Source organism: Microtus pennsylvanicus, chromosome 3 (genome assembly GCF_037038515.1).
Source record: "Microtus pennsylvanicus isolate mMicPen1 chromosome 3, mMicPen1.hap1, whole genome shotgun sequence".
Lineage (NCBI taxonomy): Eukaryota > Metazoa > Chordata > Mammalia > Rodentia > Cricetidae > Microtus > Microtus pennsylvanicus.
The window spans coordinates 74,747,416-74,770,301 of record NC_134581.1 but is presented as its reverse complement, the minus strand read 5'-3'; the positions used below and the strand labels follow the sequence as shown (position 1 = coordinate 74,770,301).

General features: G+C 52.4%; 3 protein-coding genes across 4 annotated transcripts; 2 read left to right on the top strand and 1 right to left on the bottom strand.

Moving 5' to 3' along the window:
* The first annotated feature begins 3,832 nt into the window (after window positions 1-3,832).
* On the top strand, window positions 3,833-5,650 carry Apoa1 (apolipoprotein A1). The gene is made up of 4 exons (XM_075966048.1): window positions 3,833-3,927; window positions 4,105-4,166; window positions 4,340-4,496; window positions 4,991-5,650. Exons 2-4 carry the CDS (start codon window positions 4,124-4,126, stop codon window positions 5,586-5,588), a joined length of 798 nt encoding a protein of 265 aa, XP_075822163.1. The 5' UTR covers window positions 3,833-3,927; window positions 4,105-4,123; the 3' UTR covers window positions 5,589-5,650.
* Window positions 5,651-8,320: 2,670 nt separating this feature from the next.
* Apoc3 (apolipoprotein C3) lies at window positions 8,321-10,482 on the bottom strand. Of its 2 annotated transcripts, none has more exons than XM_075966045.1 (4): window positions 10,402-10,482; window positions 9,779-9,846; window positions 9,548-9,659; window positions 8,321-8,610 (listed from the first exon to the last, which is right to left on the bottom strand). In XM_075966045.1, exons 1-4 carry the CDS (start codon window positions 10,437-10,439, stop codon window positions 8,490-8,492), a joined length of 339 nt encoding a protein of 112 aa, XP_075822160.1. In that variant the 5' UTR covers window positions 10,440-10,482; the 3' UTR covers window positions 8,321-8,489. The 2 variants fall into 2 exon arrangements, with proteins under 2 accessions (XP_075822160.1, XP_075822161.1); XM_075966046.1 differs by lacking the exon at window positions 10,402-10,482 and adding an exon at window positions 10,329-10,353.
* Window positions 10,483-15,427: 4,945 nt separating this feature from the next.
* Window positions 15,428-18,105, top strand: Apoa4 (apolipoprotein A4). The gene is made up of 3 exons (XM_075967805.1): window positions 15,428-15,847; window positions 16,094-16,220; window positions 16,910-18,105. The coding sequence occupies exons 1-3, from the start codon at window positions 15,799-15,801 to the stop codon at window positions 17,898-17,900; spliced, it is 1,167 nt and encodes a 388-aa protein (XP_075823920.1). The 5' UTR covers window positions 15,428-15,798; the 3' UTR covers window positions 17,901-18,105.
* Window positions 18,106-22,886: the final 4,781 nt, after the last annotated feature.

The following is a 22,886-nucleotide window of genomic DNA, read 5'->3' as shown; positions in this document are numbered from 1 at the left end:
TAAAAATCTTTCAGAGAGGGGCACATGGGAAAGCCTTTGAGCCCCAGATTACAATGGGATTGTTCAGAGGAGAGGGTGCCATCTTGGGCGAGCTCCTGGAAGTCCTGAATCTGGGCACACTGCTGAGAGGCGAGATGGGTTTGGAGCTGGTAATGGGTCCTAAGGACTCCCAAGAAGTCAGTACACCTTTTGCCACAGGTGCTTCTGGCAGCGTCACCAGGCGCCTTCAGCTAGAGGTAGGGTGGGTATCCAGGGCAGCAGGATTCACTCTCCAGGCTCAGGGAAGGGGACTTTCTGGCTGTCTTTGTGCTGGTGCCAGGCCCCACCCACTCAACCACAAAATTCTTAATTCTCCTGAGCAGGACGCAGAAGCAACATGCAAAGTTGGTGACAATACCCTCACTGTAAGAGGGCTGTCCATCAGGAAACCTTGGGGATCCAGCCTGCTTAGGGAGACCCTCCCCAGCCCCAGCTCCCCATCCCTACCAGCACCATCTAGAACATCAGGTACATGTTCCTAGAAGCGGCTGGCACCAGTGAAGGCCTGTGCCTTCCTATAACCCTTTGTCAGTCTGGGAGCCTTTAGTGTACCAATGTCATTCATCCAATAAATGTTTGGCAAGTCTCTGGTGCCAGGCCCAGCAAGGACAGAGTCCCTGCACTGCCCTGTACAGATAATCGGCTGTGTTGAGACATAAGTTGTGAAATGGGCTACATTCATGACTCCTGAAGCTGCCAGCACTCACACAAGTGTTAGGGGATCCCAGCACTTGCCCAGTTCAGAAGTCAGTGAGGAGGCTCCCGAGATAAGGGAGTGATGGTGGTGGTAGAACCCATAATGATGGCTCTGTCTCCACTCCCTGGTCCAGCCCTGGGCACCCAACACCTAACAGCGGCCAATCCCAGTCTCAATCTAGGATGACCCCATTTTATTGTTGATCTGTCCAGAAGGACTTCCTGTCCAGAAAGGCAATGTTTAGACTGGCTTAAGCCAAATGTCCTGTGATAAAGTGACAGACACTAGCAAGGAAGTGTGAAGGGGACAGGGGAAGAAAATGAGCGTGGTATAGATTACCCCAAGTCTGAGAGAAGCCTGGGCTACATACCAAGACAGGAGCACATTTAATGCTCAGTAACAGGTTGTCCCAGAGTTCTGTACTCTAATGTCTTGGATCCCAATCCCTGAGCCACAATGTCCCTGAAAAGAATATGAAGGCTTCAGAAGTCAGAAGCCACCATCTGAGAACTAGAAGCCAGGCCTGATTCGCGGCCCCACCGGCACCATCTCAAGGCTGAAGGGCAAGAATGGCCTTAGCAGCTCTAGGCTGCAGTTTTCTGACAGGTAAATTACTAAGGGAGAAAGCTGACCTCCAGCCTAACGGGATGTCTCAAGGTAACTGGAAGTGAGTTGATGACCACGGAACTGAGCATATATTGGCTCACCGAGCTAGCAACCATGATTTCAGTAATGAGCCAAAGAGAAAGACGAGACTGGAGAACAGGCTGGAGGCCAACAGGTAAGCTGCTCAGATTCCTGCCCCACCCCCTGAAAGATCTAAGAAGCTGCTCCTGTGGGGGGCTGCTTTCATCATTCTCTCAAGCAGGCCACTCCCTCTGCATGCTCCCACAGACATGGGACTGGTTTGGTCCTGGGAAAGGTGTCCTACATCACTGTGCCCCCAAGCCAGGCGCTCGCCTTGCCAGCAGCTGGGGTCACAGGCCTATAATACAAATGTGTTCATGGCAGTGAAATTAGGATTCTGGGACATGGAACACTTACCATTTGCTTTTGGTTACCTTTCAACAGTTGTGTGCACATGTTCAAGTTTCATGGTTAACACAACACAATTATCTCAAGCTCTTGAGATATCTCAAGTTCAAGGTTTAAACTTCTGAATTTCTAAATGCATGGCAGAGTGGTGTTCCCTCTGAAAACTTGAGTTTTCATTCAGAAAAATGTGCTCCTTTGCTTCCCCCAGCTTCCATGGATGGGCAGCCAGTACCCCTTGGCTCATCACCGCTGCCAGCACTCACATCGCTCTACCCCTTGCTCCCATTCCCAAATTTTTTCCTTGGATTTGGCCCTCCAGCCTCCTCGTGCATGTTGAAGGGCCCTTGTGATTACTGTGCCCTCTGGATATTCCAGGCTGCCTTCCAGCTCAAGTCCCTTAGTCACATTTTCCACGTTAGGCAACAAACAGCGGTTCCTGGCATCAGGAAGTGCACACGCATCTCCATCCTGTCATTGTGCTCCCCACACGGTGACTGGGATCATAGCGAAGGCCTGGCGTGTTCTGTCATTATCTTCACTTAGCAGATAAGAAACCCAGGGATGGGAGGTTATGTAACTCGTCCAGGTCACCTGGAGAATACGTAGCAAAGCCCAGGTTCAAGCCAAGGTTCTTTCAGGTTCCAGGGCCTCCTAGGATGGGAGCGGCTAGAACCCAGCCACTCCCAGAGCTGGAAGAGACTCCTGGCTGGTTTCTAGAGAGTTGGGGAGTTTCTGAGGAAGATGGGCAGAGCACATGCCTTCCCTGAGTCCCAAGTGCAAAGACCTGGGCTCAAGGTCCATCCCTGCCCTGCCTCTGAGGCTGGGAGATGTGGGACACAGCAAATTCCCCCCACTCTTGCTGACTAGTTCCTCATCTAGAAGCAACTTCATAGGCAAGACCTGAACAGATGATCTCAAAAGTTTTTCTTAGCTTGGTAATGCACCGGTTCCATTATGTGGTTTCATGGATGATCTGGGCTTTTTAAGATAGTCTCCTGTAGCTCAGGCTAACCTCAAAACTTGCTGTGTAGCCAAAGCTGGTTTTGAAACCTCGTGCAAGGATTGAATACGTGGGCCACCGTACTCAGCCTCCCATACCCAGCTGCCCAGTTCTCCCATACTGGGGATGGAGCCTAGGCCCTCACCACTCTGGGGAGGCTGTTATAATTGAACTGCATCAGCCCCTTTTGGTGGTCATGGTAGATGGTGAGGTTGTCTTTGGAGGAGAGGCTGGGTAACATCTACACATTACAAAAACCTTGGCAGTCAGAGAAAAAAATAATAGTAGACTCCTTGTCTAGCATGTGCATGGCCTTGTCTAGCCTGTGCATCCCCAGCAAAACAAACACACACACACACACACACACACACACACACACACACACATTTTAAAGCTGGGCTTGGTGCCATAATCTAGCGCTTGAAGGATGAGGCAGGGTATCTTGGGTTGGAGGTAGGCTTGAGCTACAAAGAAAGACCTTATCTCCAAAAGGAAGAAAAGAGGGGAGAGGGAGAAAGGAGGAGAGAAGGAAGGAGCTGACAATCCCATGCTGGTCTCATGTCTTCTGAACTGTCAGAGGGGGTTTTCACCCTCAGTCTGGGACCCTGAACCCCTCTGCATTTCACCCAGGCAATTCCATGGCACCTCAGCTGTTCTTGGATTTAGGGATGGGAGGCCTCTCAGGCTCGTGGCATCTGCAGAGCTGCATACCCTACCTGGGGGGCCAGGATGAGGTGAAAGGATCAACTCCTCCTTGTAATGCAAGAAACTTTGGAGAGGGAGTGTGAGTGCAGGAGCCCAAAGTTCCCTAACCCCCGCCTTGCTCCCCGCATAGTCATACAGGAAAAGGATAGTCGACTGCCTTAACCCTGGGGACCCCCTGAGTGTGCAGCTGCTCCCCTGCTGCCCCCACCTGAACCCTTGATCTCAGCTCTGCAGCCCCCGCAGCTTCCTGTTTGCCCACTCTGTTTGCCCAGCCTCAGGAACACAGCTGATCCTTGAACTCTTAAGTTCCACATCGTCAGGACAAGTAAGCAGAGAGAGGGCCAGGGTTGGGCTTATCAGTCTTCCAGCCCAGCCCCTGCCTACAGACATAAATAGGCCAGGAGAGATGAGCTGGGCACTCACTCCGGGACTGTTGGAGAGCTCCAGGGAGGTAAGTGAGGCTGGCTACCTGCCCTAGGCTACTCTGGCTCCCTAGTGCCTCCCAAGGGATGTTCCACTCTGTGGGTTTCTGGGCCTTTTCCCACTCTACACCCTTATTCTTTCACTAGCTTGAATGTGGGGTGCAAGTGAGGGGCTCCCCTTCAGCCCAGCAATTCTATTTCTTCAGGTCACCCACACCCTTGAAGATGAAAGCTGTGGTGCTGGCCTTGGCTGTGCTCTTCCTGACAGGTAGGTACCTCCAGCCTAGAGAAGCAACAGTTGGAGTGGAGTGGGCTTCTGCTTAGGCCCCCATGGCCTACCTTCCTGGGCAGAGAACAGAATTCTCTCTAGTCTCCTCCTGACTCTTCAGCTCAGATCCCAGCCCGGAGCTGGTCTGACATAGGTCTCTCCTGCATCCCCAGGGAGCCAGGCTCGGCACTTCTGGCAGCAAGATGAGCCCCCCCAGAGCTATTGGGACAGAGTGAAGGATTTCTCCACTGTGTATGTGGATGCGGTCAAAGACACCGGCAGAGAATATGTGTCCCAGTTTGAAACCTCCGCCGTGGGCAAACAGCTGAAGTAAGAAAGGACCCAGCCTGGGACCTTGGAGCAGGGCAAAGGTTGTTCATCTAGGGTGGGCAAAGAGGCCTGTGAGAAGATGCCATAACTTAACTGGCCAAATCTCCACCTGCTAGCCTACCATTTGGGCACCATGGCAGGTTCCAATGAAGGAATAGGGATGGGATTCACCTGAGTGGTGGGTAACCACAGCCCCTCTTTCTGCCTATGAATGCAAAATTCCCTTCCCCTGGGTAACCCCCAGTACTGGTCAGGCAGCACAAAAAGGGAACTGGCTGGCAACAGGTACCAACCCCATCTGTGTCCTTGGTACCTCAGGCCATGTGTACAGAGGGATGTGGAAGCAGGGGTAGGGAGTTAGAGGGGTGCATGTCCTGGGAAACTAGAGATACAACAATTGCACTTCCAGAAACAGGTGGCACCCAGGACTGCCCCAGACCTGGGGCAGTGCAGGATGCCTGGGGCCTTTTCTCAGCTGCTCTCTCCTCCTCCAGCCTGAATCTCCTGGAGAACTGGGACACCCTGGGCTCATCCATTGGTCGCCTGCAGGAACAGCTGGGCCCGGTGACTCAGGAGTTCTGGGATAACCTGGAAAAGGACACAGATTGGCTGAGGCAGGAGATGAACAAGGACCTGGAGGAGGTGAAGACAAAGGTGCAGCCCTATCTGGACCAATTCCAGAGCAAGTGGCAGGAGGAGGTGGCTCGCTACCGCCAGAAAGTGGAGCCTCTGGGCGCCGAGCTGCATGAGGGCGCACGCCAGAAGCTGCAGGAGCTGCAGGAGAAGCTGGCCCCTGTGGGCGAGGATCTTCGTGACCGCATGCGACAGCACGTTGACACTCTGCGCACAAAGTTGGCGCCCTACAGCGACAAGATGCGCGACCGCCTGGCTGAGCGCCTGGCCCAACTCAAGGACAGCGCCACCCTCGCAGAGTACCACACCAAGGCCACCGAACACCTGAAGACGTTCAGCGAGAAGGCCAAACCTGCTCTGGAGGACCTGCGCCAGGGCGTGATGCCCGTGCTGGAGAGCTTCAGGGCCAGATTAATGAGTATGATCGACCAAGCCAGCAAGAAGCTGAGCGCCCAGTGAGGAGCCCACCTCCGCTCCCCACCCCTGCATTAGCTTTCTTAGAATAAATCTTTCCAAAATGGGATGGCTTCTTTCTTTGGGGGACATAGGGAGATCGCTAAAGGGACATCCAATGATGCAGGGACGTGGTACTGCAATGGGGATTCCTTTGTACAGGACTCCTCAGTTCTCCAAGCTCACTCAGGCTGGGCACGAGGCTGATTAAGAGCGTGAGACAGAATCCCTGTCCTAAGAAGGCTCGGAGGGAAATAGATGGCTAGGCAAAGTAACAGGGAGCCCCTTGAAAAGTGCTCCCACAGAGGCTCAAACCCCTAGTGCTGAGGCCCGGATTGGGAAAGGACCGGTTTCCTCTGCCAGAAGTGTTTCCAGGTGAGGTCCACTTGGGCAGACGATGTGTGGGCATCTTCCACTCCCTAGAGCCAGGATCCCTCAATTAGCCAAAGAGACTGGAATTATTGGACAAGTGCAAATAAAATGCCCGGAATTTAACCCTCTCTCATGAACGAAGTCCACCCCCCTCATCAAACTTCTCTTTTTCTTTCCCTCCGGCAAGACTCCCACGCAGTCATCCCCCCACTCGGAAACTGGCCGGCTGTGAAAGGCAGCTGTCACCGTGGCTTTAGCCATTCTACCTGCCAGCTGGGCAAAAACCCTTCGTGGTACTGATCCCCACGTTTATTAGAGAGGCCTTCATATCCATCTTCAAATCACGAATGTCCATGTCTGCTGGGGAGCTGATGCTGAAGTTAGTCACTGAAGGAAAGGTGGGACGGGATGAATTGTCCTTGCACCTTTAATCCTGAAGCTCAGGAGGCAGACGAGGATCTCTGTGAGTTCGAGACTAGTCTGGTCTACAGAGAGTCAGGACAGCCAGCACAATACAGAGAAACCCTGTCTTGAAAAACAAAACAAACTTTTATTACACTGGGCTAATAAGATGGCAGGCTGACAAAGTAGAGGCAATTGCCACCAAGCCTGAGAGCCTGAATTTAGTACTTGGGACTCACTCCACACACACACACACACACAAATATAAATAAGTGTAATTTAACATTTTATTACATTTATTTAATGTGTGTGGGTTTTCACGTGCCACAGAACACGTGTGGCGCTCGGAGGACAACTCACAGGAGTTCTCTTTGTCCACCACGTGGGTCCCAAAGACCAAGCTCAGGCCACCTGGGTTAGAGTAGCAAGTGCCTCTACCACCTGAGCCATCTTGCCAGTCCTTGTTTAGTTACTTATTTATTCATTTCCTCCTGCGACAGCGTCTCAGACAGACCAGGCTGGCCTCAAACCCAGTCTGAAGCCAACGATGCTCTTTAACTTCTCATCTTTCTGTCTCCGTCTCCCAAGTGCTGGGTCCAGGGGTACAGGGCTGTACCACCATGCCAAGTTTATGCAGTGCTGGGGCTCAAACCCAGACCTTTGTGCATTCCAGGCAAGCCTTCTACCAACTCAGCTACACACCAAGCCCGGGTTGTTCATTATTTAGACCCAGCCTGCTGTGGGCACACACAATTACTTTAAGTGTAACAAAGTACTCGTGTTCATGCAGGCGAGGGTGTATGCACGTTCTCACAGGAACAACCTTTCTCTCACTCGACTGGCCCCTCTTCATCCCCGTGTTAGTACGCAGGTGGTCTTCACACATCCGGGGAGTCCCTCTCCCTCCTCCCAAGGCTCCATTCCCAGCCCCAGTGTATCTTCATGAGCCCCTGGATGAAGGGGTGGGCTTTTAAGCCCCTAATCACACAGAGCGACAACAGGTATCAAGCCAGGTTTGGGCGGGAAGGCTTCCAGGTGTGGACACTGAGACTGCCAGCTCTGGGCGGTCAGGAAGAGAAGCCCCTGTTGGATTTCCAGAGAGAACGCAGTCCGGGCAGCTGGGTGTGCCGGTGCTGTCCAGAAAGGAGCCGCCAACACCTGGCAGAGGCTTTTCCCATGACCACAAAGTGGAAAATGAATGTCTGGCCCTGCAGTGTGCTTGCTCTTGACCCAGGGCAATCCCTGTCACCTCTCTGAACACTGGCCGTTGATTCTACAGGGTGGGCGACCTGTTTTGTGACCCTGGATCTCTCTGAAGTCAGTGCTTTGGGGTGGTGGGAACATAGTAAGCAACCCTGTTGGGATTCCCAGGACCTTGGGTCTCCATGCCAGTCTAAGAGGTCAGGCAGTTGAGCTACCACAGTGAGGACTGCTTACCAGGCACCTGGACTGCACAGACACTACGCCTCGTGCTTTTGAACGCTACCATTTCATCTTCATTACAAGCCTGCTGTGCAGGGGGCGGATCTTGCCCACCTTATACATAGGAAATGGAGACAGCTGCGATGCGGTGGGGTCAAAGCCTTAGCCAACCAGCCTCCCACCCCGCTTCCTTCCTCTCAGTGGGCTTCATGGCACCAGGCAGCCTGGAGCATGCAAACCAGTTACACAGGCTTTGTGATCACATCTGACCTCAACTCTGAAGATGACATTCAAGGGCCAGCTAGACAGTATCCCTACTCAAGACACATTGTCCCCCCACTTGACAGTTTGTCACAGGATGTAATTGCAACTCTGTTGCTGATTTGCCCTCTCACCTACCACATCAAGGCAAGCAGGTAAACAGAACTAGTCCGACTTACAAAGGAAGAAATGCCCTGGAGACAACTAAAGAGGCGGAGGAGGCACAGCCCAGGTCCACTCATTCCCATGCCCAGACATCATGGTCCGTGGGATACCCCCACTCATGGCAGCTTCTCATCCAGCTTTATTAGGAGCAGTCTGTTTAGGTGAGGTCTGGGGAAGGGGTGAAAACACGAGAATGCTTTTCCTTCCAAGCAACCTTCGGGGGACACCCAGCCTGTCCAGAGGCAAACAGGATGGACATACAGGTACATTTGGAATATAGAGGTCTCAAGGCTCAGCAGCTGGGGTTGGTTGGGCCTTGAGGGTAGAATCCCAGAGGCCGGAGAACTTGTCAGTAAAGGTGCTCCAGTAATCTTTCAGGGAACTGAGGCCACCGTCCATCCAGCCCCTGGGGGTTAAAGCAATAAGAGGCATCCATCAAGGTCCCTGTGAAAGGCTCCCCTACAGGCAGCCAGAACCACAGAGCCCTATTGGCTCTCCAAGCCATGAGCACCACCTCACCTAGCACCAGCCTGGAAATGCCTGCAGCTAACTCCCAGGGTGGAAGAGATGGCAAAGGTGGTGGAGGGGCAGCCTAATGTAGAATTCTACATTGTCCCTGGTTAGACCAGACCTTTGTGGCCTCTTTCAGGCCTGAGGGTAGGGTGATGCTTAAGGTCAGCCTGTCTTTGTGGTCAGTGTAAATAGTGTCCTGAAGGTGTCCCATCACTGGCTCTGCACATGTGGAGCAGAGGGGGGCAGCCTCTCATTTGAAAAGTTACTGGAGGACCCATGAGCTGCACGATCTAGCCAGATCACCTAACTTCTTGGAGTCAATTTTCTCCCCTGCAAAGCTGGGGAAATCATACCCTCTCCACAGCCCATTCTGGGGACAAAGAACATTTGTCAACATCTTCTGCTGCATAGGTCAATATCAAATGTCAGTCAAAGCCCTGGGCCAGCAGGCAGGGGTGAGGACCGGACCCACAGTAGGCAGATGTCTAACACAGATTGGACCAGGGGCAGAGCCCTGCAACATAGGCTGAAACTAGAGCAGGTGGACCCCCAAGGGAGCCGCTAGCCCCATGCTTGGAGAAGAGAATGTGCAGCCAGGGCTCTGTGTACCTGAGGCTGCTCCAAGGAGAAGCAAAGGAGGCAGAAGAGGGCTGCTTGCTCTACTTCTCACCTCAGCCACAGTACCCAGAAAAGGCCCCACAAAGGAGCAGAGGCTCAGACAGGCCCAGACCCTGGGTAAACTGGGGGAACCGCGGTCTCTGTGTGGGAGTCTCAAGAAAAGGGCAGGGGGAGGAGGGGAGGAAACAGGAGAAGAGCACCAGGAGGCATACCTGGCCTGCACAGCCATCTCGGACTCCTGCACACTGGTTAGAGCATCCTGTACCTTCTTGGCGGCCTGTTCCACGTAGCCCAGCAGCAAGGATCCTTCTACCTCTTCAGCTCCTGCGAAAGAGTGGAGCTGAGCCCTGCCAGCCCACAGCTCCTCCGCAGCCCCCACTCATCAGGACAGGGTTCCCAGACCGGCTCTCATAGAAACCCCAGCCCCAACCCCCAAAACTCACGAGCAGATGCAAGGAGCGCCAAGAGGGCCACGATAAGGAGCACCCGGGGCTGCATGGCACCTATGCACCTGCAGGAAATTGCTTGTGAGAGGAATCTGTGGAAGGATCCACCCTACTGAGGCCCTTCCCTGGAGACTGCCATGGGCCCTGGGGTGAATCCCAAGCCCCTCTCCTAATGATATCCGCTCTCAGACAGGGAACTATAGGAGATCCAGGCCCCAGGTTAGGGTGGAAGGTTGGGTGTAGAAAGCCTCCACAGAATGGAACATCTGCTCATTCTCTCCCCTGATGTGCTGGGTGACATCAGGTTTCTGTCCCTTCCTAGATCTCAGTGTTTCTGTCTGGAGTAGACATGAATGTCAAAGGCTTCCAATAGCTCTGGGCATGCTGAGCAAGAGACAGTGTGACCCAGTTCCAGTCAGCTCTGCCACTACCCAGTGCAGGGCTTTTGGTCCAGTGGCCTCCCCTTCCTCAACTTCTAGCCCTCCCCCACCCACCAGGAACCCAAGGGTGGAGGCTACTCATGGATCACAAGCCTTTCATAGGCTACCTGGCTGGCTGGCAAAGGCTTCCTCTGGCTCTCTGTCCCCTCCCTCCTTTCCTGTCCTCCCCAGGGGCATTACCTGGAGTAGCTAGTTGCTTCTAGGGATAAACTGATCATGCAAGCGGGAGGGCCCTGACCTGTTTTATATTGGCCCCAGGATGGGACAGCGGGCACAGAAGGCCCAGTGAGCTGGCCAAAGGTCACCTGCTGAGCAGTTCAGACCAGAGCCTGAGGCAGGGAGGCCACGCAGCCAGCTGCCAGAAGAATTGAGAAATCCCTCTGAGATTGCCCACGCTATTTACCTCCACCTCCACAGCCAAAGGCTCAGCTACTTGCTTCCCCCATGAGGCTGGTGGGATGGAGACAGGCTTAGAGGACAAGCCTCGGGCCTCAGACCGGCTTTAGCCCTTCACATTGACCTCCCAGACACATCTCTCCTGCACAACCCAGACAATAGCCTGGAGCCAATGACAGGCCTCTGCAGAAACCACTTGGAGGCCTCGGGGTAGAAAGGAATGGGGAATCTGGTACAGCCACAGATCAGCAGTGGCAGGATTCGGGTGGGAGGTGGCAAGGGGGAGGTCACACGCGCCCCCCCCACCTCCACCAAAGGCCTCCGCCCACCTCTGTGTTCCCAGAAGTCCCTTCTGCTGTTCCCCAGGAAGGGGTTGGTGAGAGAAGGGCAAAGATCATGCTAAACCCAAGGCCTTTGCCCCTCCCTCTGCCATGTGCCTCCTCCTGCCCTCTGGACCCATGATAGCATCCTGAGATGGGAGCTGGGCTCGTGGCTGGATGATATCTGACCCCTACATAACCCCTGACTGTCGGGGCAGCAAAGTATGGAAAGTCTATTCATAAAGAAGGCCAAGGAGGTGCTGTGGGGGCAAACAGCTGCCCAGGAGAGCCCTCAGACTTCTTGAAACTAAGATGTCCTCTGAGCTAGTACTGAGAACCACAGCCCAGACAGGCAGCATTGGAGGACATTGCCTTTTGGATGTGAAGACCTTAGAGTCAAGAAATTCTAGGTTTAAATGATACTTTTGGGACTTGGGAAATAGGCCAGTTGGGCAAAATACTCTCATCTTGCAAGCGCGAAGACCTTAGTTCAATCCCCAATATCCATGTAAAACATGGGTATGGTGGTATCCACTTGTAATCCCGGCACTGGGGGCAAGGAGATAGGTGGCAGACAGGTAGCCAGCTACCTGGAGCTGATGGTCAGTCAGTCTATCCCCTTTAGTGAGTCCTAGATACCACTGGGAGACCCTGCCTCTGCTACCACTGGGAGACCCCGTTTCTGCTACCACTGAGGGACCCCGTCTCTGCTACCACTGAGAGACCCCGTCTCTGATACCACTGACGGACTCCGTCTCTGAAGCAAGGTGAACAGCTCTTGAAGAATGTCTGAGACAGACTAACAGCTGGCTTCCACAGGCATACACGTCACATGTGTGTAAGCACCTGCGCACACACAAACAAACACGTAACTGATCTTTGACACTGACTCACATGGTCTGTGCTCAGGAATGTAACACCTCCGAGCCTCTGTTTACCCTGCTAATGGGGACAGAATACTGATTTCCCAGAGTGTAGAGAAACGTACAGCAGCTGGCTCAGGGCAGGACTGACTCGCAATCCCCCCTCCTTAAGCAGGGACAGCTGCGCCAGAGATGGGACGAGGTAGAGAAATGGGACTTTTAGCAGGCAGCGTCCTGTCTGCACGACAGCAGCACCTGAGAAAGGAGCCTGGCTTTACCTCCTGAACTCCTAATCCTTATCTTTGCCTGACACTTGAAACTCGGTCTACCAGAATCTCATCCTTTTGACATAAGACTGTTTCTAGGGAGACTGGGATAGCGTTTCCTTATGAGTCCAGCACTACTCTGGAAACAGGTAGGGCGATCCTGGGTTGGGATCAGCCTGGACTACGTACTGTGACCCCGTCTCAAAACAAAATAAACAATAGTTTGTTTTCTGTTAAAACGTAAGTTGTCCAAACCCTGTGACTTAGAAATTGCTAACTCCATTTTCTGGCTAAAAACCAAAGGCCCCAGTCAGGCAGAGGCCTACTCGGTGCATAACACCCAGCCGTGGAAAAGCTGGGTCCCAGCACCTGAGCTGGCCCTCGGCAGCCGTTTCTACCTAAGCTTCCTCTAAGAAAAGCCCTTGGTGACAGCCAGGAGGGAAGGGCAGTGAGAAGAAGTACTAGGATCAGGCACTGTGTGTGGTGGCAGGAACTGCTCGGCTCGGTCCTCTTCTTGTCTCTTGCCCCGAGGCAAAGGGCACAACAGGACTCAGATCCCAACCTGGGATTCGGTACCAGGTCCTTGGCCCTGAGAATGCTGTGGTCCTTTTCCACTGGGAGGGAGGTCTGGGAAGCCTGCCAGCTTCACTGCACAGAACATGCCCCCTGAATCAAAGAAAGCCCAAACGTGCTAGCCAAGAGCCCCAGCCATGTGATACTGAGCTACACGGTGTGTGGACCACACATAGCTGGCCTGCAGGGTATCCTGGGACCTGGAGCCTAGGACTGAGCCTCTTCCAGAATATTTGTGTCTTCTCACCCATCCAGCTTGGGCCTCAGGAGGCCTCTTGGTGGCTTTCTGGCCTGGAATCCTCTGCAGAGAAGACTGTACTTGACTTACAGATCCAGACCCAGGGAGGAACCAACAGTGGGTGGGTATCTTACTCTCGCTATGATACAGCACCTTGGCAACCACAAATCGAGGGTTTTGTCCTGGCTCACCGGTGGGGAAGTCTTGGTGGCAGGAGTTTAAAGCAACTGGTCACAACTAAAAATCGAGAGCTGTGAAATGCTGGCTCTCAGCTCAGCTTGGCTAGCTGTCTCCCTTCTCTGCAGCCTAGGATCTTCACCCAGAGACCCCCTCTCCCAGGCGGTTCAAGGCTCTGCCCACTTGACAGTTAACATTAACCATCGCGGTGAGGAAGACCTCTTGAAGCTTGGACTGAGGATGGCCCTCAAGACCGGCTGCCAGTCTCCTTCTGTCTGGCTAAGAGCAGGCTGGGTGATGAGAGTCCCAGGGCTCTGCTCCGACCCTATATGGGCAGATTTAAGGGTGGCTAGAGATGACGGAGAGCTGTCAGCCTCACTGGCCATGAGCTCTGGATGAACGCAGGCAAACAGATGGAGGGTCAGAGTGCCAAGACCCCCTGACCCTCTGTGCCCGATGTCCCCTGACTGTTGCAGCTGGCTGCAAGGTGGGTCTATTCACCAACAGCTGAGATATGGGGTTCTCACTTTGCCCCGCCCCCTATGCAAATTACTTGCAGATGCAAATGGAATATGCCCTCGTCTTAGAGAAGTCAATATGCTCATGTATGCTTTGTCAGGAGGCAGTACACCCTCTGTGCTAGGGCCGTACATACATGAGTGCTGGGCACACATGTATGCATGCTGTCCCAGTCTCTTAGCTCAGAGCCAAGTTCTGTGTCCACAGACAACTTGGATATCTATGCATATCTGCCAATCAATCACTGGCAGCCATTCTTGAACAAGCTTAAGTAACATAGGTCTTCTCAGAGAAGGTACACACAGGCAGCTACCTCTGGACCTGTCCCATGCTGGTGGCACCTGGTACTCAGACTGCAAGTCCAGGAGGTGGAGCTGCAGCCGAGGCGTCCCATGTGACTTGTCCCCTGTCAGTTCTGACCTTTGGGACCAGCACAGGCTGGACCAGGCCTGATTAGTCAGAGTAAACTGGAGACCAATGAGTCAGTGGTACAGAGAGATAAGCCTTTTTAGAGGCAAAACATGGCTAATATTCAATGAGCACCTACTGTGTGCCGGATTATCTCACATAATCTTTTACCACTGAGACTCAGAGGAGTCATGAGACTTGACAAAGGCCACATGGTCCAGACTGCGTAGAATTCAGATGTAAACCCAGTCAGACTCCAGAGCCTGAACTCAGAAAACACCGAGAGGCGACAAGGTGACTCTGGGTTGAGTCATCAAACCTGATGACATTCTCAAGTTGTCTTCTCACCCCGACTCATGTGTTGTGATGCAGGCATACCCACCCCCACCAAATAGAAGTAAAAAAAAAAAGAAAGAAACTCACTAAGTGTGGCTGCTTTAGGAAGGATCTCACTCCTGGCCACTTGAGGACACATTGCAGTCTAATGGGGACTCAGCAGGGGAGGGCAGCTGTCTCTAGTCCCACGAGACAAGCCAATCAGGACACATTTAAAAAATGGGGTGGTGATGTAGCAAAGCAAACTTGGCCCAACTGTGGTCTCTTCTGAGGGTTCTTGTTTCACAAATATCTTGTGGACAGCAGTCAATGATGGGTATCATCGTGCAGTCCTGGGTGGGGCCATGGAGGCCCCATGCTCACCGTAGTCTGGAACCTTTCCTCTGGATGTCCCCTGCAACTGTATGTGTGGACACATTTGGAGTCTCAGCAGGAGATCAAAAACTCACTTTCCACAGCAGTGTCCGTCACCTTCTGTTGGTGGTCATTCTGCGCGACTCTTGACTGTGGCTGAGGACAGTGGGATAGCAATCGAGCCTTAATCAGCCCCGCTGTCTCAGTGTTGCCTCCAGTCTACTTGGTGACCCTCTGAGGGAAAGGGAGCCTCACTCTCTGCCACTCTCTAGAGAGGGTCAGGTTCTCTGCTACCTTCCCAGCTCTGGTCCACAGAAGATCACCGTCATTAGTCTCAGCACTTACTTCCGGCTAAGCCCCTTGCCCATTTCACAAGTACTGTATAATTTAATATAACAAATTATACATTGTCCAAAGGGGAAACTGAGGCTTGGGACTTCAGATAACTAGACTGAGGTGATTCAGTTTGACAGTCATGAGACATAAAGCACACTTACGCTTAACCCCTTCAATCCTGGGTTCTGACCAAGGGTTGTTGCAGATACCTAGGCCACAGCTCACTGCCTGCTGCAGCCCTGAATGGGCCTGGTGTTTTGTCCATAGCTGATGTTCTGAGACAGAGTTTGGGTTGGCGACAGCTGTCAGAGAGGGCCTGTCTCACTGGGGCAGAAAGAGGAGACCTGGACCTTGTTCCCCAAGGCTGGCACAAACCCAGAGCTGCCAATGGGGCCTCTGGGGCCTCTGGGGCCTCAGTCCTGCTCAGGGACACCCCTTGTCTCCCAGGCTTGTTTCTCTTCAAGTTCCCAGGTCCCCTTCCCAGACTCCTGAACAGGGAGGGTGGGGCCAACCCAACAAGGCCGCTTCCCCCTGCTGCCTGTGTTCCGTCAGCTTCCACGTTGTCTTCTTAGGGTCACTAAAGTCCAAGAGGCCTCCTGGGAAGGTGTGTCACCTTCCAACGTGGAGCCACACACTGGTGAGGAGGCGGGGAGAGAGGGCTGGAGGGGCTTTAAATGCGTGGCTGGCTTTGCCTGCAGTCAGTTCCGAAGCGACACAGGTAAACTGTTTCTTCTCACTACCGGAAACATCCAGTGTAGCCAAGACTGTTGCAGCCCAGCGAGGAGCCCAGGATGTTCCTGAAGGCTGTGGTGCTGACCCTGGCCCTGGTGGCTATCACCGGTAAGTAGACACAGCTCTCTAGCCGCTGCTGCCTACGAGAGGCAGCGTGGAAAGGGAGCTCTAGAACTAGAGAACAGCTGAGGGTGGCCTTGGGTTTGCTGCTCCTACGAGAACAGGCCCTTGTTGGTACCAGGGCTCTCCGGGTTAACCCAGAGATGGAGAAATGGGTTGGGTTACCCCAACTCCAGCACCATCCAGCTCAGAGGGATGTACACTGTTCGTGACTTGTGGCTGCTCTCTTCCCAGGCACCCGGGCTGAGGTCAGTGAGGACCAGGTGGCCACTGTGGTGTGGGACTACTTCATTCAGCTAGGCAACAATGCCAAGGAGGCTGTGGAGAAAATCCAGAAGTCAGACATTACCCAACAGCTCAAGTAAGTGGGGTCAGTCTGCAACGCCAGGCTTTCTTGAGGCCAAAGCTGATGAGAGGTGGGACACCAACACTTGGGATCCTTCCTTTCTCACTAGGGGAGTCTGGCCTCTCTGGACCTAGACTGTCCCTGTAAACAGGGAAGTTGGGCCCAGGGATCCATGCCTATAGTATCTTCCTAAATGTGCTAAGTTTGGTAAATAGCCAAATCCCACTGCAAGCTCGTGGTAGAAGGAGAAAGAAGACATGTCCTGTGAGGTGGGATTTCTAGAAACATGGGTGCCTGCGAAGTCAGGGGAAGGGAGGTTGGGATGTCTGCAGATGCTCTGATCATGAGCAAGGATGTCAGACCCTGTGCCGCTGGAAGACTGCAAGGTTGCACAATGTGACCCTTGCCTGGGAGGTAGGGGGCGGGAGTTAAAGTCCAGTCCTGTTCTGTTCTTTAATCACAAGGAAAGGAGTCACGTGATGGGTAGATAAGGATGCTGAAGCCGAGCAGAAGTCTTGCAGATAAAAATCCAAAGGAACACTAATCCTAGTAGATTTCCTGAAAGTATGACCTACCCCAGGGAGGGCCACAGGGACAAGATGGAGGTCTTGGTTCCCATGGACACACTCCTGACCTAGACAGGTACATAAAGCAGAGCCTCTACTGCCAAGTGTAATAGGGCTTCTCTCCACCTTTCCCTGAAGCACCCTCTTCCAGGACAAACTTGGGAATGTGAATACATATGCAGATGACCTGCAGAAGAAGCTGGTGCCCTTTGCTGTGGAACTCGGTGAGCGCCTGGCCAAGGATACAGAGAGGGTAAAGGAAGAGATTAGAAAGGAACTAGAGGACCTACGAGCCCGCATGATGCCCCACGCCAACACTGTGAGCCAGACATTCGGGGAAAACGTGCAGAAGTTGCAGCAGCACCTGGGTCCCTATGCCGAGGGGCTGAAAACCCAGGTCAACACCCAGGCACAGGAGCTGAAGCGCCAGCTGACCCCCTACATGCAGCGCATGCAGACCACACTGCAGGAGAACGTGGACAGCCTGCAGGCCTCAATGACACCCTTCGCCAACGAGTTCAAGGACAAGTTTAACCAGAACGTGGAAGAGCTCAAGGCACGCCTAACCCCCCGTGCCAGCGAGCTGAAGGCTACAATCGATCAGAACCTGCAGGAGCTGCGCAGCAGCCTGGCCCCCCTCGCCGAGGGTGTGCAGGAGAAACTCAACCATCAGCTCGAGGGCCTGGCCTTCCAGATGAAGAAGAACGCCGAGGAGCTTCAGACCAAGGTCTCCACCAACATCGAGCAGCTGCAGGAGAAACTGGCACCGCTGGTGGAAGACGTGCACAGCAAGCTGAAGGGCAACACCGAGGGACTGCAGAAGTCTCTGGAAGACCTGAACAGCCAGCTAGACCAGCAGGTGGAGGAGTTCCGGCGCACTGTGGAGCCCCTGGGGGAGATGTTCAACAAGGCCCTGGTGCAGCAGATGGAGCAGTTCAGGCAGCAACTGGGCTCCAATTCGGGGGACGTGCAAAGCCACTTGAGCTTCCTGGAGAAGAACCTGAGGGAAAAGGTCAGCTTCTTTATGGGAAGCCTGGAGAAAAAGGAGAGCCCAGACCAGCCCCTGGCCCTCCCCGTCCCCGAGAAGGTCCAGGAGCCCAACCCCAACCCCAGCCCCGTGGAGAGCTGACCTGTCCCTGGTGCCCGCGACCCATCCCAGCAGCAGACACCTGCCCTGCCGCACCCCCTGTCTGCCCTGTCCCACCCCCTGTCTGCCCTGTCCCACCCCCTGTCTGCCAGTCTGCCCCTAAACACTCCTTGTACCTGCTTGAGGACACTTGTCCTGCAGGAGGTGATGTCTCATCTAACTACTCAATAAAGCAACTGAGAAATTAGCCCCCATTGGTTGCCATGTGATTCCTTGGGGGCTGGCCTGAGGTGGGGACGAGGACAATGCTGGCCTAAGCTTAGCAGCATCTGGCAGGGACAGGGTGGCACTGTGGGGGAACCTATCTGAGGCTCAGGGGTTGGTGTGACAGAGAGGACAGAGAGAAGAAGGCAGAAAAGATGTCAGTCTATTAGGAAACACACACCCCATTTACAGTCTTTTAGCCACTGCCAGTTAACAAAGGCCCTGGAGGTTCTAATCAAACTTCCAAGCACCAGACAAGCCAAAACGGCTTTGGTGGCATTGTGTGCCTGGAGACCGGATTTCATGTTGACAGGGGCCCCAGGAGGGCAGCAAGACAGTTCATCGCACAGCAAGTGCCTTCTTGCAGGGCTTGTGTCCTTGAACTTATTTATGTAAAAGTAAACCATTCTCCTCTATCCCACAGCAAAGTGTAAATTTCTCCACCTGTTGGCTAAACCTGTTGACTGCAGAGCGGTGTGACAGAAACCACAGTATGTGGAGGAGTCAGGGTGGAGCAGGCGCTGGAGCTTGCAGAGAGACCTGACCCACTCTGCTCAGCAGCCTCTTGAGGGATGGCCTGCCTGTCTGTCACAGTGCTTGTGGCGCTGGCCTAAAAGATGGACCCGAGCAGTGGGCACAACCAGTCCTGGCAGTTGCAGCCGCTGAAATGAACAATTCCTCTCTGCCCTTGGAGACCCAAGGACGGAGTCTCAGAGTAGAGTCAGTCCAGGGCTTCCTCCCATAGTATGTCACAAACTGGCCGTTGCCTCCGACTCAGGTCTTTAGTCACACCCCTGCTCCTCAGAATGGGGAAAGTCACACTGCAATGTTCTGGAATGGACTGAAATATACTGGGGGTAGCCCCAGCTGCCCTGGCTTCCCCCTCTGCTCCCAAGGCTTCTTCAGTGTATCATAAGTTCAGGCCTGGGTTTGAATCCTGGCTTCCCAGGTGCCTGCTGGGTGATTTGGGGGCAGGTAACATTTTTTTTTAAGAAAATTGAGGAGGCTTGGGCCAGAGTTGTTCAGAAAGTCTGATGGTACACGGAGCCAGGCACTTACTCCTACCTCAAGTGCAATGGAAACACTCAATGAGCAGAGTGTGCTAGGCTGCTACAGTGTAGAGGACACCCCAGAAATGTCCTCTTCTGCTCAGCTCCCTAGCCTCCAGGTCCAGGCCACCAAACCTTCAAATCTCCCCGGCCCCTTCTAACCGGATGCTCGGGTCAGACTGTCACAGCTACTCCCATGACCACCAGCGGGGACGACACAGGTGAGTACATTTTGCTAAGAGAACTGGCTCCAGGAGGCTTGCTGACCGGTTAGGAAAGGCTTTCTCAGAGCGCCAACGCACAGAACAAAGGCTAAGTTGGTTTTCTGGGCTGGTTTGGAAGCTTTTGCTCTCCCCTGTAGGTCTTCTAGATGAGTTCTGCCTCTCAAAGCCCCTGATTCTCCCAGACCCTTGTTCATACTACAAATCTTGAGTGGGACCCCTGAGGTTTTTTCCTGCTGTCTCCAGGACTGCCCCACCCACTCCCAGGGTCCTACTGTAGTCCTAGTTTCCCTGAATGAGATACACTCGCTTGCTTTCTCCTGAGCCAGGATGTCATTCCTGGTCTTCAGTCTCTCAGGTCCCTGACCTGGCATACACTTCCCGGCCACAGCATTGCTTTTGGCTGCCTTAATATGCTGGATATTCCTGTCCCCTCAAACTCATGTGTTGAAATGAACTCACTGTGGTGAGTGTGTGTGTGTGTGTGTGTGTGTGTGTGTGTGTGTGTGTGTGTTTGGGTGGGTGTAAAGGTCAAAGGATAACCTCTGCTGTCATTCTCAAGAGCATCATTTGCTTCCTTTGAGACAGGGTCTCTCATTAGCCTGGAGCTCACCAATTAGGGCAGAAGGCTGGACAGTGATCCCCAAGGACCCGCTTGTCTAGGCCTTCCTGAAGTGAATGTGTTTCAACCATCAATATAATGATTTTGGGCTCACACTTTTAATTTCAGCACCCAGAAGACAGAAACAGGTGGATCTCTATGTGTTCCAGGCCAGCCTGGTTTACATAATGAATTCTAGGTCAGCCAGGGCTACACAGTGAGACCTGTCTCAAACAAAAACAAACCAAAAGACGATGACGATATTAGGTTGGTCTATTTTGCCTCCTATCATTCAGTTTGGGGCTGGGTCTCTCCAGGATTAAACAGTTATATGCGGAGTTAGCTTTTGAGTTTTCTGCCCATTGCCATGAAACCATCACAAATGTTTTAAATTTACTGTGACCCCTGTGTCCTATGAAGAAAACACCCACAAAGATTCAGCTGGCTCACAGTGAGAAATGACAATCAAGGATTTGTGCAATCAACCTAGGACCAAGTTTCCAAGTTTCCCTCCCCTTGCCAGTGGGGGCGGCAGACCCAGGACAAGAGCAACGGGATCTTGTGGGAGACCACCTGTGGCTTCCTGGGGAGGGGGGAAGTGTGCAAAGACACACGCAGGCAAATTTGAGAGAATATTGCCATCTTAAAGGAGGTCAAGAGAAGCAGAAGTGGCTTTGACAGGCCTACAGTTTTTAATCAAGGGCTGGGTCCTACTGAGAATGCTCAAATAGAAAACGGTCATTGTCAAGGGGCTAATCTTATATTCTCTTCTTTTAGTAAAAACTACATTTAGTTGTGTGTGTGTGTGCGCGCGTGCAAGCGCGTGGGCTTGCACATGTGCTGTGAATCTCTCCCAAACTTGTCATTGGTGATCTATAAGGAATGTGTGTGGTTTGTATGTGTGTGTGTGTGTGTGTGTGTGTGTGTGTGTGTGTATATATATATATATATATATATATATATATATGAATGGCTTATCTATACCTTTACTCTTTGATTTGACCCAAAGAAACTCTAACAAGTCTGTTATTCCCATATGCTTTAGAAACCTCAGGTATTAGATGAAATATAATAACTTGAAAAAACGTAGCTAGGATTTTGGGTAGTTAGAGTAGATTAATAGATTCCCTACAAATTTGGAAATTTGCAACAAAATGTAAGATGTTTTAATTTAGAAAAAAAGAGAGCTGGGTGGTGGTGATGCATGCCTTTAATTTCAGCAGAGGCAGGTGGATCTCTGTGAGTTCGAGGCCAGCCTGGTCTAAAGCATGAGTTCTAGAACAGCCAGGACGACACAAAGAAACCATGTCTCAAAAAAAAAAAGATAAAGAAAAATAACAACAAACAAGATTGGAATTTTTACTTATGAAAGGGACCGTGGAGAGCTGTCCTCACTTCAGTGGTCAAACATAGCTAGACAGCACCATCTCTGTACCAGGAGGTGGTCCTCATCAGGTACCTGATTGCTGGAACCTGTATTTTGGAGTACCCAATCTCTAGGACTGTGGGAGATAAACGTGTGGGCTTAAGGGAAAAAAAATGAAAACTGGGCTTATATGAGCATTATTATTGTGAGATTTGTGCTCTTATGAGCCTTCTTATCTGTGGTATTTTGTTAGAGCAGTCTGAACCAGTCTTTCACAAAGGCTGCCTGACTTCTGAATGTTCCTGCTTTGGCTGGGGAATTCCCCTTTGAGGAAGCTTTTGTTTCTGGTTTTTTTTTCTTTTTTTGAAATAGGGTCTCATGGATCCCAAGTTGATCTCAAATCTGATGTGTAGTCAAAGATGACTTTGAATTTCTGCTCCTCCTGGCTCCTTCAGCCAAATGCTGGAATTGCAGTGTGCACCACCGCCCCAGGCTCTTTGGTAAGTTTTAATTTTTAATTCTCTTATGTATACATTTATTTACTTCTTTTCTGTGTGTCTGTGGACACACACACATGTGAGTGTACGCATATGGGTACATGTGTGTGCGCTCCTGGCACGGTATGCAGAGGTCTGAGGACAACTTTCAGGTTCACCAGGCGGGACCTGGGCTTGGAGTCAGGTGACCAGATCTGACAGCAAGCACCTTTACTGACCAGCCCTCCGCTGAGTTTTGAGGGAGCACGCCTGTGACTTCTATTATAGATGCCAAGAACAGCTGCCTCTTACAGCCCAGGAGCAGGCCTGTAATCCTACTATTAGGAGGCTGAGGCAGGAGGATTATGAGTTTGGGGCCATGCTGGGCTTCACAGTGCAACTCTGTATGGACAGAAGGAGTGAGGGAAAGGAAGGAGGGAGGGAGGGAGGAGGGGAGCAGGGGGAGGAAGGAAGAGGGAGGAGCAGTATCACTCTCTCCAGGGGTCTGGTGTATGGTCGCAGTGACTATGTTTTTCTCCTACTTTTCCTGTTGTCTTTTTTCCAAGCTTTGGATCAATTAAAGAAACAAAACCCAAAAACAACAAACTAGTTTAATCAATTCAATTTTGGCTCAAGTCTTCAGCACAAGGTCCATGGCTTACCCCACACACCTGCCCAGTGTTTTTTGGGGAGTCTCATGTGCCTTGGCCTTTGTGAACCACAGCCTCTTTCCTGCCTGTCTGCTGGACATGGTCCTCAGTAGATTGATGGTTCCTCGACGAAAGAGCCATCCTCTTTGCTCTACGACAGTGCCTTGGCTTAGCCTCCTCTGGCCCAGTTAGGCCTAGGTCATCTCTAGCAAGCAAGACACTGGGCAAATGGAAAGTCACCTCTGGGCTTGGGAGACCTGTTCAGGTGTGCGCTGACACCTGCGCTTAAGTTTTCAATGAGGACCTGAGTTCAAGGGGAAAAAAGTCCTGATATGGGTCTGGGGAACTTTGTATTTTATTTATTAACTTTGAAGGCGCTGTGTGTGTCTGATCTGCCTGCC